Source organism: Cherax quadricarinatus, chromosome 23 (genome assembly GCF_038502225.1).
Source record: "Cherax quadricarinatus isolate ZL_2023a chromosome 23, ASM3850222v1, whole genome shotgun sequence".
Lineage (NCBI taxonomy): Eukaryota > Metazoa > Arthropoda > Malacostraca > Decapoda > Parastacidae > Cherax > Cherax quadricarinatus.
The window spans coordinates 14,282,794-14,297,793 of record NC_091314.1 but is presented as its reverse complement, the minus strand read 5'-3'; the positions used below and the strand labels follow the sequence as shown (position 1 = coordinate 14,297,793).

Genomic DNA, 15,000 nt, shown 5'->3' with positions numbered 1-15,000 from the left:
AGCTGACATGTCCGTACATCATGGTGAAGCATGAGTTGCTGAGAGACATTGCTGGCGCCTTCTCCCTCTCTCTCGTATAGCCCTGCACACCCTCTAATACCTTTCTATATATGTCAGTTTTCATTAATTTGGGATCTTTATCATGCTTCCGCTGCCTCTTTCACTCTATCTTTATCCTTCAAGATAGAGGAAATTGTAGAATGCTCCAGCTTCAGGTCATCGGCTATCACTTGCCCCTTCTAACCAGCTTCATACTCATTTATAATCTTCATTTTCACCTCAATATCGAGAGCCTTCTTTTGTTTCTTGGCACAAGATCTTCCTTTTTGCCAACATCTTGTACTATGGGATGCACAATGAAGTGCAAATTTGTACAAATATGTAGTCCTCGAGACAGTGAAAGCTAGACAGTGTGACTTTGTAAATGGTCCGAGTCGGACCGAAACGTCGTCGTAAGCTCCTCTCTTCTATGTGCGGGTTATTTATGTATCGTTCCAGTCACGGTATTGTGCCTTTTTTTGTTATTTGAGATACTTGATGCTGAGATGCTGCGTTGCCTGTTTCAACCCTAATAATAATAATAATACAATGATAATAATAATAACAAAAATAATAAATAATTGCTCTGGAGTACTTTAAATGTCATACATATTTTGTAAAGGTTTGGTAGCTGACATTTAAACCACTCCAGAGTGATGATTATTATTATTATTATTATTACCATCCACATACCTTGTTCAGCGAGTTTAATCATTTATTAAGCTGCCACGAGACAGAAAATGTAACAATGTAATAATTAATAATAATAATAATAATTAATAATAATAATTAATAATAATAACAATCACTCTGGAGTGCTATAACCCTTTCAGGGTCCAGAGACCAAATTTCAAAGTGCGCACCAGTGTTCACGAATTTTCAAAAAATAATTTTATTATTTTTTCTTATGAAATGGTAGAGAATCTTTTTCTGAAGGTAATAAAATAAAAAGTACGAAATTTGATGGGAAACTGACAAAATTTTGCTCTCGCAAATTTTGATGTGTCAGCGATATTTATGCACCAGTGATTTTGCCGACTTCGACTCCCATTTTAGGCCAATTACCTTATTCCAGTCAATCAAATTCTTAGGTATTTCACTAGTATTACTTCTATTCTATCGACTGAGCACAAGAAATTGCCAACTCAGCTGTTTCAACTACAAAATAAAGTGATTGGAGTTTGGTAATTTGGCCAATTTAGTGCAAAGTTCAAAATATTCCAATTTCAAAATAGGGTCCAGAATAAACAATGCAGGCATTCCTGGCACTAAACTAACATTTCCTCTGTTCATTAGTTACGTTTTCAGGCTTTACAAATGAATTCCATTTTGATTTTTAATTCACATAATGAATTTTTATTCAAACCAAAAAATAGAAGATTTACTGTCATGCAATATTGTAATACAGTGGACCCCCGGTTAACGATATTTTTTCATACCAGAAGTATGTTCAGGTGCCAGTACTGACCGAATTTGTTCCCATAAGGAATATTGTGAAGTAGATTAGTCCATTTCAGACCCCCAAACATACACGTACAAACGCACTTACATAAATACACTTACATAATTGGTCTCACTGGGAGGTGATCGTTAAGCAGGGGTCCACTGTAATTGAATAAATAACACCAGCACATTTGTAAACATATATTAGACCCACAAGCTGGCGTGTATTAGATGTGTGAGGTCATTTATTTGCTCTTGAACATCGGCAAAATTTTAACATTTCTGCTACTTTGAGCTCAGTTTCAAGCCATTTTCAATACTAAAAACAATCAAAATCATCTCTATTTCTGTAATATACCTTCCATTCTATCAAATGAGACCCAGAAATCACAAATACAACTATATAAAACATACGAAAAAACATCGAAAATTACGGTCCCAGTTTTTTCCTCTCATTATGCACTGTGTGCTACAGGAATTCTTTTATGTGGTGCACACGTACCACATAGATGTATTCTCTCATATCTAGGCCCAAATTTACTGCTCACAGCTTATCAGAGTGAGCTGAACTCATGGCGTAGATCTACGGTTTGGACCCTCAATGTAAAGCCGTAGATCTACAGCACGGACCCTGAAAGGGTTAAGTATATGAAATATGTATGACATTGAAAACATCCCAGAGTAATTAATTATATTTTATTATTAATTATATTTCGTTATTAATTAGATTTTAATTATATTTTATTATTAGTAGTAGTAGTATTAGTATTACAGGTCCTCCATCACAAATCCAGCATCACTGGGACCTGTAGTGTGCCGGATTACTGAGTTTGCTGAATTACAGAGTGGTTAGGTTAGAATACACTTAATAAAATTAACCAACTTGACTTATACAAAGTTCATTGAACATCAGCAAAAATCAAACATTTCCGCTACTTTGAGCTCAATTTCGAGGTACTTTTTGTCATGAAAACAATCAAAATCATGTCTATTTCTGTAATATATCTTCCATTCTATCAAATGAGTCCAAAAAAATGAGAATACAATCATAAAAACCACACGAAAATATACTGCAAAGAGGTGGCTAATGGCTGAGAAGTGAACTCCCTTACTTATTGTCCGTCTTTTTTATTTTTGTTGCACGTTAAGAAGCATCTTTCCATCATACACTGCCCAAGTTTCAATGAGATAGCCCAACAAACAACCGAGAGAAAAAAAATATTTACCAAAAATCATATACAGCAAGCCCAATCAGGTACTGGAAATAAGTCACTTTGACTTTTTTGGGTTATCCTAGGTTCTCTATACATACACTGCTATGTATGATAATCAATGTAACTGTATTTGAGTATACCTGAATAAACTTATTTACTTCTAGTCTGTCAACTGAGTACAAGAAACCACCCATTCACTTATTTCAACTACCCAATAAAGTGGTCAGAAATTGGCAATTTGGCCAATTTCACACAAATTTCAACAGATGTCAATTTCAAAATAGGACCCAGAATAAACAATGCAGACATTCCTGGCACTAAAATAACATTTTCTCTGTTCATTAATCACGGCTACAGGCCCCTCACATATTGCTCTTGCTTACCATTTGGAATTTTTATTCACAAAAAAATAGAAGATTTACTGTTATGCAGACTGCTGCATTATTGTAATAATTGTATAAATAATGTCAACCCATTCTTGACTCCGTATTGGAATTTGGACTGGCAGGTGGACAAGTATTGGACAGTTTACTCTTGAGCTTCGCTAAAGAATAGAACATTTTCGCTACTGTGAGCGCAATTTCAAGGTACTTTTCGTCATGAAAGCAATCAAAATCATATCTATTTCTGTAATACATCTTTCCTTCTATCAAATGAGACCGAAAAACTGAGAATATAACCATAAAAGCCATACAAAAATATACCGCTAAGCGGCCGCTAATGGCTGAGCAGTGAACTCCACTATTTATGATCTGATTTATTTCATTTTTGGTCTACGTTAAGAAGTATCTTTCCATCATACATTGCCCAAGTTTCAGTAAGATAACCCAACAAACAACTGAGAAAATAATAATATAATAATAATAATAATAATAATAATAATAATAATAATAATAATAAAAATATCTTTATTTACTACACGTACATGTACAAGGTATACAGGCCTAGCTGACATCAGTGACATACTACTGTAGAGAAAGCCGCTTGTTATGCAGAGTATTTCAAGAAAATTAGGTCAGTGTCCCAGGATAACACCCACACTAGTCTGCTAACACCCAGGTACCCATTTACTGATGGGTAAACATAGACAACAGGTGTAAAGAAACACGCCTAATGTTTCTACCCTGGCTGGGAATCGAATATTTACCAAAAATCATATACAGGAGGGCCCCACTTATACGGCTGGTTAGGTTCCAGGCTACCGCCGTAAAGCGGAAACCGCCGTAAAGTGGAACATCCTTTTTTCCACTTACAAATGCATACAAACACTAGATAACAAGTTTACACTAACATATATTAAGTTAGCAATAGAACCAGGCATCAAAAAACAATAAAAAAGTACAATACACACATAGTGCACTCATTACTTTCCTTAAAATATTTATAGTCTTAATCTAGGGTGAGACAAGTAGTATTTATTGTAAGAAATCAAGTGTGGTATGTATGGTAGTCAGCCAGGCTACTATACCAGGCCACCCCACCCACACATACAATTCTATGATATTTAAGCATCCCAGAGCCTTAAAATGTATATACAGTTCACTCATTACTTACCTTAAAATATAGGGTGAGATGAGTAGTATTTATTGTAAAAAATCAAGTGTGGTATGTATGGTAGTCAGCCGGGCTACCATACCAGGCCAACCCACCTACACATAATATTCTATTACATTTAAGCATCCCAGAGCGATAAAATGTATATACAGTTCACTCATTACTTACCTTAAAATATTTGTAGTCTTAATGTAGGGTCAGGAGTAAGTAAATGAGATAAAACGAATAAATGAGAGAGAGAAAGAATGAGTGCATGAGAGAGTACAGGCGCAGAGTTATGTAAACAAACCAGGCGAAGGTAAGTTTTGTAAACAAAGTGTACACGTCTGGTTTGTGTACAAGTTACATTTTGTACAGGTTGTCTCTATATTGATACGGTAGAATAAATAAAGAAGAACACTCCCATTCTCATATAACATCATTTTGAGAAGAAATGATGCTCTGAGTGAAGGCAATGGAAATAAGTCACTCTGACTTTTTTGGGTTATCCTAGGTTCTCTACACATATGTTGTTATGTATGATAATCTATGTACAGTACTGTATTTGTGTATACCTGAATAAACTTACTTACATACATACGAAAGGAATAATTTTCTACAGTTACTCCCAGTAACACATTTTCTCTTATGTTAGATTAGAGAAAATGTTATTCTTGGCGTCACTTGTACAAGTTATCTGGCTACCACATCTCATATTTATGTTTATTTATTCTATTGTGGGGTGTATTTATCATCTTTTTATGTTATGTATCGTGTTTATTATATAATTTTGAAAAAAATATAATGGATGGATTAATGAAAATGTGTATATTAACGTAATATACAACATTTAATGAGACTCGGTGATTATTATTATTATTATCATTTCTAATATGCCGTCACTTGTGCAAGTCGTCTGCTACCACATCTCATATTTATGTTTATTTATTCTATTGTGGGGTGTATTTATCATCTTTTTATGTTATGTATCGTGTTTATTATATAATTTTGAAAAAAATATAATGGATGGATTAATGAAAATGTGTATATTAACGTAATATACAACATTTAATGAGACTCGGTGATTATTATTATTATTATCATTTCTAATATGCCGTCACTTGTGCAAGTCGTCTGCTACCACATCTCATATTTATGTTTATTTATTCTATTGTGGGGTGTATTTATCATCTTTTTATGTTATGTATCGTGTTTATTATATAATTTTGAAAAAATATCATAGATGGATTAATGAAAATGTGTATTTAACGTAATATACGACATTTAAATGAGACTCGATGATTATTATAATCATTACTAATATGACGTCTGGAGACATAAGACACTCTTACTGATTTTAATGTGTACCTGCATGCCAGCACAGTATGTAAGTTTATTTAAGTACAGGTATATATAAGTATAATTATCAGAGTATATATAAAATATGAAATAACTTTTAAAAACATTTGAAATTTTGGAGTTTCCAGACAAAATGGAGAGACTTAGTGCTTACTGAGCTCACGAAGAATGTAAACAAACAGGGTGGGGCGCGGTGACCATATTAGAAAGTCAGGTGGGGGGAGCCGTATAGCGAGTTTTGGTCATAATTTGAAATGACCGTATTAGCGGAACGCCGTAAAGCGGGGCCCTCCTGTATGACTAATCCAAGCCAGGTACTAGAAATAAGCCACGTTGTCTGAATTTTTTGGGTTATCCTAGGTTCTCTACACATATGCTGCTATGTGTGATAATCTATATAGAGAAAATAACTTTTTTGTTTCAGGTTTATGGTGCAGTACGTACGAGTATATATCACAGTTAGCCCTGTGCTACACTTCGTTTTCTCTAATATAAGCCCCCAAGACAGGGATAGGAGAATGGTATTTGTTTACCATATCCTCTTCATACCTCCGTCGAACTGCTTGGTGTTATGCCAAATATTATTTATTCTGGAGTATTTAACATGTTTTATGTTATTTATATTGCTTATTATGCCATATTAGATCAATTGTGATAGGCAAATAAGCTGTAGTATTGATATTAGCGTAATAATAAAGCATATTCTCCTGCTTCACGAGACTGAGCTCATGGCAACCGACAGTGGCTTCCAAGCCACCTTATCTTTAATGGATAATGTACTGTGTCGGTGCTTTACATAATGAGAAGCATTTCTTTTATTCATTGGAACCGTGGCTAGGGTTAAAAGTAAGCAGGTTAAAACAATAAATGGAGAAAAAGAAATTGGAATGACTCATGCAGCAAGTAGCACCACCGAACAGTACCAGCAGGTTGGTGTGGCGACCCTGGAAATTTGAAATTATGCTAGCCAAAATTAGTGCCAAATAACTGATTGCCGGATTTGTGATGGTGGACCTTTATCACCATTGACATATCTTTTTCACCGAGTTTAATCATTTCATGAGATATACCTTACCTTTGATATACCTTTGAAGAGTTTCAAGAGTTTATCTACTCTTTGAGCCCAGCCATGGGCCAGACTCATCTGGTGCTTGCCTGGCCAACCAGGCTGTTGCTGCTGGAGGCCTGCTGCCCCATATATCCATCACAGCCTGGTTGATCTGGCACCTGGTGAAGATACAGGTCCCATTTCCTCTTGAAGGCTTCTGCACTTGTTCCAGCCGTGTTTCTGATATCTTCTAGAAAGATGTTGAATAGTCTGGGACCCCAGACCGAGAATATAAACACAGACAAACACACCAGCTAACCCCTTTATTGTGACTTCTTTTGTACTTCTTCCATTTTCCTATCTTTCCTCTTCCAAGTGCTGCTGCACTTTTATCTTGTACTATGGGGTGCACAATCAAGTACAAATTTGTATAAATATGTAGTCTTGGAGACTTTAAAAGCAAGTGTACTGAGTGGCTGTAACGAGGAGATTGAGATGCTTGACGCTGAGACATTGTGCTGCCCGTTTCCGTTACCCAAGTTTTCGTACGGCATACAATACTGACTCGTCAGAGAGCTCATCATAACTCCGAGTTGTCAGTAAACGAGTATATCAATAAGTGAGGAGAGGCTGTATGTTAATTTCTATAACTTTTATGGTTTCATTTAAAAACTCTGTACTAAGCCGTCTCTCCTTCCTACTCTCTTTTCCAAACTTTATATTTCCATGGGGAAGCAAACCCACGAGGATCACCATAATCCAAGCAGAATACATGACCATTCAAGTGTTACCTCACTTGAACTTTTTCAGATATTTATTCTCAGATTTCCACTTTTGTTTACAATAACTCTTAGTTCTATTCCTTTGGCAATTTCTCTACCTATGTTTGTAGTGTATGTAAAATGTTTAATTCTCTGTATTTTGTATCTGCATTCAGTTAAACTGTATCCATCATTTTTATTTGAGTGTGAAACCGCTTGATAGACACGTTCAATCTTGTTACTTTCTAGAAAAGATTGTTTTCCTCACATCTTTCATATTTTAGCCTTTTCGTAATCTATGTAAATTGATTATTCAACATATTAACTGATGTTCAACAATACCTAATGCAAATAAAAAAACAAATGCAATACCTAATGCAAATAAAAAAAAGCTTGAAAGACTGAGAATCCAACCTCCACACATTTCCTTTAACAAACACTAGCTTTTGAGAAATCCTGTGTAATACAACTGACTAGCATTCATAAATTAGATTCTCTATCAATACAGTATTGTATTTAGGTACACACTGTTAACATCAGTTCATAACCACAGCACTAAAAAATTTAATTTTAATCTTCACGCTAATCAATTCTGAATGAAATAAAAGCAACTACCATCAATTTTTTGCCTCATTCTTTTGCTTTCATGTTACAAATGGAAAATAAAACAAAATTTCACTTCATTCCCACCTGTTAACTTACCTAATACTATTTGTCATGTAATAAGACTAATGAGAGAATTTTGCCACTTAAAAAAAATCATACTACTGAAGCAGGCTACACTACGTCATTATCTTATTTATACCAAACTGCAAAAAGAAGATAATTTTGGGTAACCTGAAGAAAATTATTCCAATAAACTCATTATTATAAAATGAGTAAAACTTCTATCAAATTCTGCAACAAGGATGATTTGCTTGTTCTTGCATTACTGTATCCTATTTTGAAAATAATTATATTCTACTCAAAAGTAATTATAGTCTACATGCCTCCATCATCACCAAAATTTAAGCCCCAAATGAAATGCAATGAACATTTCTTAAGATTCAGTTAAATTCATTACGTATCCTGCAATCACGCAAATGTTTTCTTCACTTCATGTATAAATTGCTGATAAACACTGACAGGAATGTACATGTTTAAAATAAACGTTTTTCTTTGATATTTACTAAAGTACAGGCACCTAGGCAAACTTTAAATAAATTAATTAGGTCAATGCACAGCAAAATGCTTACCAATATGCTTGTAGTTCCTCTTACATAGTGATGTTCCACATTTTTGACACTTGCTCAATTTTATGATCTTCAAACGATAATAGTATTTTCTTCAAATTCACCATCTTTGAAAAACAAAATTTACGAGTTTTCTACATTTAAATTGGATGAATTACTGTAAATAAAACACAGACTCACCAAATACACATACATTCAGGGCTTGGTTCAAGTTTATACCTAATAATCAAATACATTTATTGTATCTTTTTTATTGAAATTATCTTCACACTAAACTCATCATACAGGGATTGTTACTTAAGTTAATCAAACTAAAAATATTGCTAAATGATGTAGTAACAAAAAATAAAACTGATCATTAAAATAAATTTTCATGTCATTGTGAATGAGCATCAGTAATTTTTAATTAGCTCGTATACTGATGAGTCTGCAAGTGCCTTCTTAATGTACTTACTTTTATTGAACGATACGGGCAATAGGTACAGGCATAGGGCTTTTCCCCTGTATGTGTGCGAATGTGAAATTTTAACGTGTTTTCTTGAGTAGCTCTATATGGACAATGTGGACAACAAAATGGCTTTTCACCAGTATGAACACGAATGTGATTATTAAGATTCGTTGTCTTGTTGGTTGTGTAAGAGCAGTATGGGCACTGGTGGAGCTTGCTGGTGGATGCTACACCTTTTAAGTGTATCACGATCCCATCGCTCCTTCTGGTCTTCAGTTCCTTGTTCAGCAACATCTGTAGGGGACGCTCATCTTATTCACAACTATCACAGTGTTTCACATGTGTTAATTCATACTTGAGATAATTATGTTTCTATATACACAAACACACATGTACATTTCATCTACAAATAATGTATAGAAATAAGTGTTTTCTTTCTCTGTACTTATACTCAAATTTGGCTGCAAAAATGGGTCATTTATGTACACCTGAATGCTAAAAATCTTGCTTTGAGCTTTTCCCCATATGTGCAGAACCTCTCTTAATATCTTAATGACAATTTATGACACTATCAGAACTGGAATAAATCAGAAAACCAGACAATAGAGAAATGAAAATGAGACATTGTTCTGGATTTTGGGCCTCTTTTTCAAGCTGTGATTATAAAAAAAAATAGAGAAAGATAGGTCAACACAGATGATTATGAAACAGCCAAGGTCAGGTCAAGTTATTGTGTTCTAAATATTGACTATGCAATGAGGGAGACAAACATCTTCAAAAACTAAACCTGGGCCAGGATTTATATCAGAAATGTTGTTTATAGTCAATTAAGAGAGAGAACATCTTTGAAAGCTTGCAGATTATTCTGGAAAACTACCAGCTTATGGGATGATTATAATCCCAACAACAGTACAACAGACAAGAGCAAAATAAGCAATCTGTTTCTCAAATGTCTTGGAGAGAGAAGGATCACTGTGTAAACATACTCCAAGCCCAAATTATTGGTTGAATGGAGAACATTAATGTGCACCATATTACTACAATTTGACAATGATCTAAGACTGACAAGAAACTCACCAAATATTCTTTTTTCAATTTGAGGGCTTCTTGTGACTTTTGTGACTTCTCCAATAGAAAAACCTAAATACCATTAGCAATCCCACAGTCCCCTAATGTCTTAAACATTTGAAACAAATTCACTAACTCAAATGAATTGTTAACCATGGATTAAACCAAGTGCAAAATTTATTGAGAACCATACACTGAATGGGAGAGCATCGATAAAACAGTGATTAGCACAATCTGATCCTTATTATTCTTTATTCTGACTTAGTACTAAACATATTCTTAGCTTTTATCCTCTGCTACATTAGCTTCTTATTAGATCACCATTAAGTAGAACTGTGATAGTAATGGAAAGCAATGGATCATAAATTAGGATTCCAGCACTGAAGCTGACCTATGACACTATGATCAAAAGAGCTTTGAAGCACCTAGACCTCATTTCCTTACAACTGCATGCACTTGTATCAATCACATACAACCAACTGAGTCAACGTAACATAATTATTACAAAGCAATGAATACAATGTAATAACTGTTCCTTTTTTTTATAAAATAAAAGTTATCAATCAAAAAACAGCCAGACTGAAAACCCAGGAATACTATGGGCTCGAATAAGCTTTTTATATTACTATTACTCTTAATTCATACATACACTTTTTTCAGAATAAAATATCATGAGATTAACAAATAAAAGAATAATATTTAGATTACCTGTACTTGTTACATGTATGCCATGTATTAATCAATTTTTTTATTTCACTTATATTAATGGCCTTGTGTAAGCATCTTAGGTGTGAGTGGAATACGTGGTTTTTATGATTTAATGTGCTGTTGGAGTGCGAGCAAGAAACATTTATGAAGGGATTTGGGTAATCCCTTCATAAACATTATCTTGAGTCCTGCAGGTGAAAAGTACAGTGGCTTCATTCTCAAGAAGGGTGGGGATGCTGCAGTTTGGAAGGTTATCTGAGCAGTAGTGTCAGCATATTTCTAGCAAGGCAGTGATTGAGTGAATGGCAGTTAAAGTATTTCTTCTCTTTCGAGTCACCTTACCTTGTTGGGAGATGGCTAATGCATTACAAAATTTTTGGCAGTGTATGGAAAACTGCTTACAGTAAACCCTCGATGTAATGGACCTCAATATAATGAACTTTTAAAACAACGGGCAAAATTTATTTTTAATGCCTTTATTTTCAATAAATAACAAAAAAGGCACAATACCGTGACTGGAACGATAACCGTAAAATGAGGGTACAGTATTATATTTCGCTTACACACAGAGTATTTTTTTTTTTTTAGTATTATTCTGATTTAATGAACACTAAGACAATCCCCCCTCCCATTAGTCAGTTATATCAAGGATTTACTGTAACTGATTATTTTTGTTACTTAACCTTCCCATATGAAATAATGAACTCAACCCACATCTTTTGTGAAACGACGCAAAGATTATAGTGTAACTTTCATATCACTATTACAGTTGTTTTTGCTATAATCAAGAGGAATATTAAAAGTTTAAGAGTATGCTGATATCACCTGGCTTATGACATACAGTATACAAGAAAAAGGAGAGGAATAAAAAAAATGAGTTATGAATACTTTTATAAGATACAAGGAATCACACACACACACTCTGCTCTTATTTAGCATTAGCAATATACAAAATATGCTTATCAGTGGGTTTATTGAGCTCCATGCAGGTCAGTATATATATTTTACTACCAATTCTGTCAAAATTATGAAGAACACAATTGGTGATGCAACGTAACAAAAATACAGAGATTCTTCAAGGTGTCTTTTCTAGGTCATATGATTATCAAACTTTATTAAGTGTACAGACTTTCCCAAACACAACACATAACTGTATACAAGCTTCTACAACATCCATAACAAGTGATAAAAATACCAGAAATAAAATGTTTCAGGACCATTTTTAATCGATATTTTTACTTTTCAATACTTGCTTTTTTCAATCAAAACAATTTTAAAATAATAAAAGCAATAGTTTGTCCTTTATAGTTTCTAGTTTTCTTCTGAATCATTCATAGTTTATAATTACCTAACCATGCAGTAACAGGTGATGAATGAATGGTGAGTGTACTCAAGTGGTATTTCCAAAAGACAAACACCAATTAACATCAAACGATCCCAAAATTAAAAAGTTAAATACTAATGAATCAGTTACAGATTATAAATATGAAGCATTTAAAACAAAATATCAAATACATGGGGGAAGCTCTGAAGGACTTAAAATAAACTGCCTGACAATATGCAGCCAAACAGGACGTGATGTAAAATAAATTTTGGCCATGCTGAGAGCCCGAATTTTTTCATAATGGTGTGCCCACAAATCATGACAGAAGTAGGTGGTGTCTCAGTAGCTTCAAGCATTAAAAATGATCAACAAAAATGTCTTTGGCTGGTAAGACACGTGCAACAGTTAGGTATTTTAATTCTGAAACATTTCGCCTACACAGCAGGTGAAATATTTTGCCTACACAGCAGGTGAAACATTTTGCCTACACGGCAGGTGAAACATTTTGCCTACACGGCAGGTGAAACATTTCGCCTACACGGCAGGTGAAACATTTTGCCTACACGGCAGGTGAAACATTTTGCCTACACGGCAGGTGAAACATTTTGCCTACACGGCAGGTGAAACATTTTGCCTACACAGCAGGTGAAACATTTCACCTACACGGCAGGTGAAACATTTTGCCTACACAGCAGGTGAAACATTTTGCCTACATGGCAGGTGAAACACTTCGCCTACACGGCAGGTGAAACATTTTGCCTACACGGCAGGTGAAACATTTTGCCTACACGGCAGGTGAAACATTTTGCCTACACAGCAGGTAAAACATTTTGCCTACATGGCAGGTGAAATATTTTGCCTACATGGCAGGTGAAATATTTTGCCTACATGGCAGGTGAAACATTTCAGAATAAAGATATCTAACCGTTACAGATGTCTTACCAACCTGTCGGTATTGTATACCATTTTAATACTCAAAAAGTCTTTCAATCCCAACACAAAAGGAAACTGTCAGGAATACTTCACATTTTAATTATATACAAAAATACCTATACCTCTGTATCCAACTTCATTTAAATTTTCTATTTATCATGCATAACGCAAGCATATGTAAGCTGCATCTTGATAAGAATGACTATGTCAAATCTACACAACTCACAAACTGGAAGTGAAACTTGACTATTTTTGTCATCTTTGACCATTATCAAGCCACAGACAAACCCCATCTGGTTTCATTTCCAATATATGGGATAGATACGAATTGGTCACCTACACTATTGTAACTTATTCAACTGTGTAAGACATATGCAGTATTCATTCATCAACACATACACCACTGGGCTGGCAAATGGTCAAGTGGCTCAATGTTTGTGCAATTACAACTGTTCCTAATGACTGCCTTAGATTAACAAATAAGAAAAAATGCCACATAAAAGTAATGTTTTCAGTCATAATTTTACTCTTTTTCCACAGTTGGAATTTGCACAGCTGTGTGTGTGTGTGTGTGTGTGTGTGTGTGTGTGTGTGTGTGTGTGTGTGTGTGTGTGTGTGTGTGTGTGTGTGTGTGTGTGTGTGTGTCTGTGTGTGTGTGTCTGTGTGTGTCTGTCTGTGTGTGTGTGTCTGTCTGTGTGTGTGTGTCTGTGTGTGTGTGTCTGTGTGTGTGTCTGTGTGTGTGTCTGTGTGTGTGTCTGTGTGTGTGTCTGTGTGTGTGTCTGTGTGTGTGTCTGTGTGTGTGTCTGTGTGTGTGTCTGTGTGTGTGTCTGTGTGTGTGTTTGTGTTTGTCTGTGTTTGTCTGTGTGTTTGTCTGTGTTTGTCTGTGTTTGTGTGTGTGTGTGTGTGTGTGTGTGTGTGTGTGTGTGTGTGTGTGTGTGTGTGTGTGTGTGTGTGTGTGTGTGTTTATATATAATAACAGGTTCAGTAAATTAAAAATCTATAAAAATTAATAAAACCATTTTTTATCGACAAGGCTACGGGATAAGTTGGAAATTAAATGTGTAACATGCTAGGACATTGTTGAGTCTTCAGTGGTACTCCTGGTGGCATGTTTCAACAAGTGACTTTTTAAGGCATCTTTCCTTGAAGAGCGATAGGGACATTGAGCACAGGCATATGGCTTTTCTCCAGTATGTGTACGCATGTGCATTGTAAGATTAGTTCTCTGATTAGCACGATAGGGACAATGGGGGCAGGAAAATGGCTTCTCTCCCGTATGTGTTCGCATATGATTGATTAAGTTAGTGGTGAAATTAGTTGTGTAGCTGCAATATGGACAGTGGTGTACTTTAACTGAAGAAGCTACATTCTTTCCAATGGCTGCTGATCCTCTAGCACTAGCTCCCTGTCTCACACGATATGCACACTGTGGGCAGGAAGATGACTTCTTCCCACCATGGTTACACCTGAGAGTTGCTGTAGCATCCTTCAACGGGTACGGTGAATCAGAGATAGGGTGCATCGTGCCGATAACTCCTGAGGCTCCTCTCTTGCCAGGCATCTGAGTGTGTCTGCCCAGCCCCACCTGTAGGGGACGCCCATCATACTCATTCACATGATAATAACTTTCAAATAACAAAATTTGACTTCCCCCCCCCCAATTTGATAAAAGCAACATAAATGCCAATTATAAAAGTATTCACAGCTGAGAAAATATGTTGTCTGCTACAATAACCTAAAGTTAATAATGTACAGTAATATCGGAATATTTAAAAGTATTAATAAGTTAATATAACTAAAGTGTAACTTACAATCTATGATGGTTTATAACTCGATCAACCCACAATAAACCTATACTTTATAAACCATTAATAACACACCTAAAATACT

General features: G+C 35.1%; 1 protein-coding gene across 27 annotated transcripts in view; it reads right to left on the bottom strand.

Moving 5' to 3' along the window:
• Nucleotides 1-15,000, bottom strand: part of LOC128685742 (broad-complex core protein isoforms 1/2/3/4/5) — a 505,734-nt gene that overhangs the window by 401,792 nt on the left and 88,942 nt on the right. Inside the window, exons 6-7 of one of the 27 annotated variants that reach the window (XM_053772350.2) lie at nt 9,084-9,371; nt 1-8,736 (exon numbers count right to left, since the gene is read on the bottom strand). The exon at nt 1-8,736 is cut by the window's left edge and continues 2,885 nt beyond it. The exons of 25 other annotated variants lie outside the window; for them this stretch is intronic. In XM_053772350.2, the coding sequence (XP_053628325.1) occupies nt 8,653-8,736; nt 9,084-9,371 (372 nt within the window). In that variant the 3' untranslated portion in view covers nt 1-8,652. Of the gene's footprint in view, nt 8,737-9,083; nt 9,372-11,730; nt 14,696-15,000 lie in introns of those variants that run through there. One more of the 27 variants, XM_053772345.2, reaches the window with a different exon arrangement.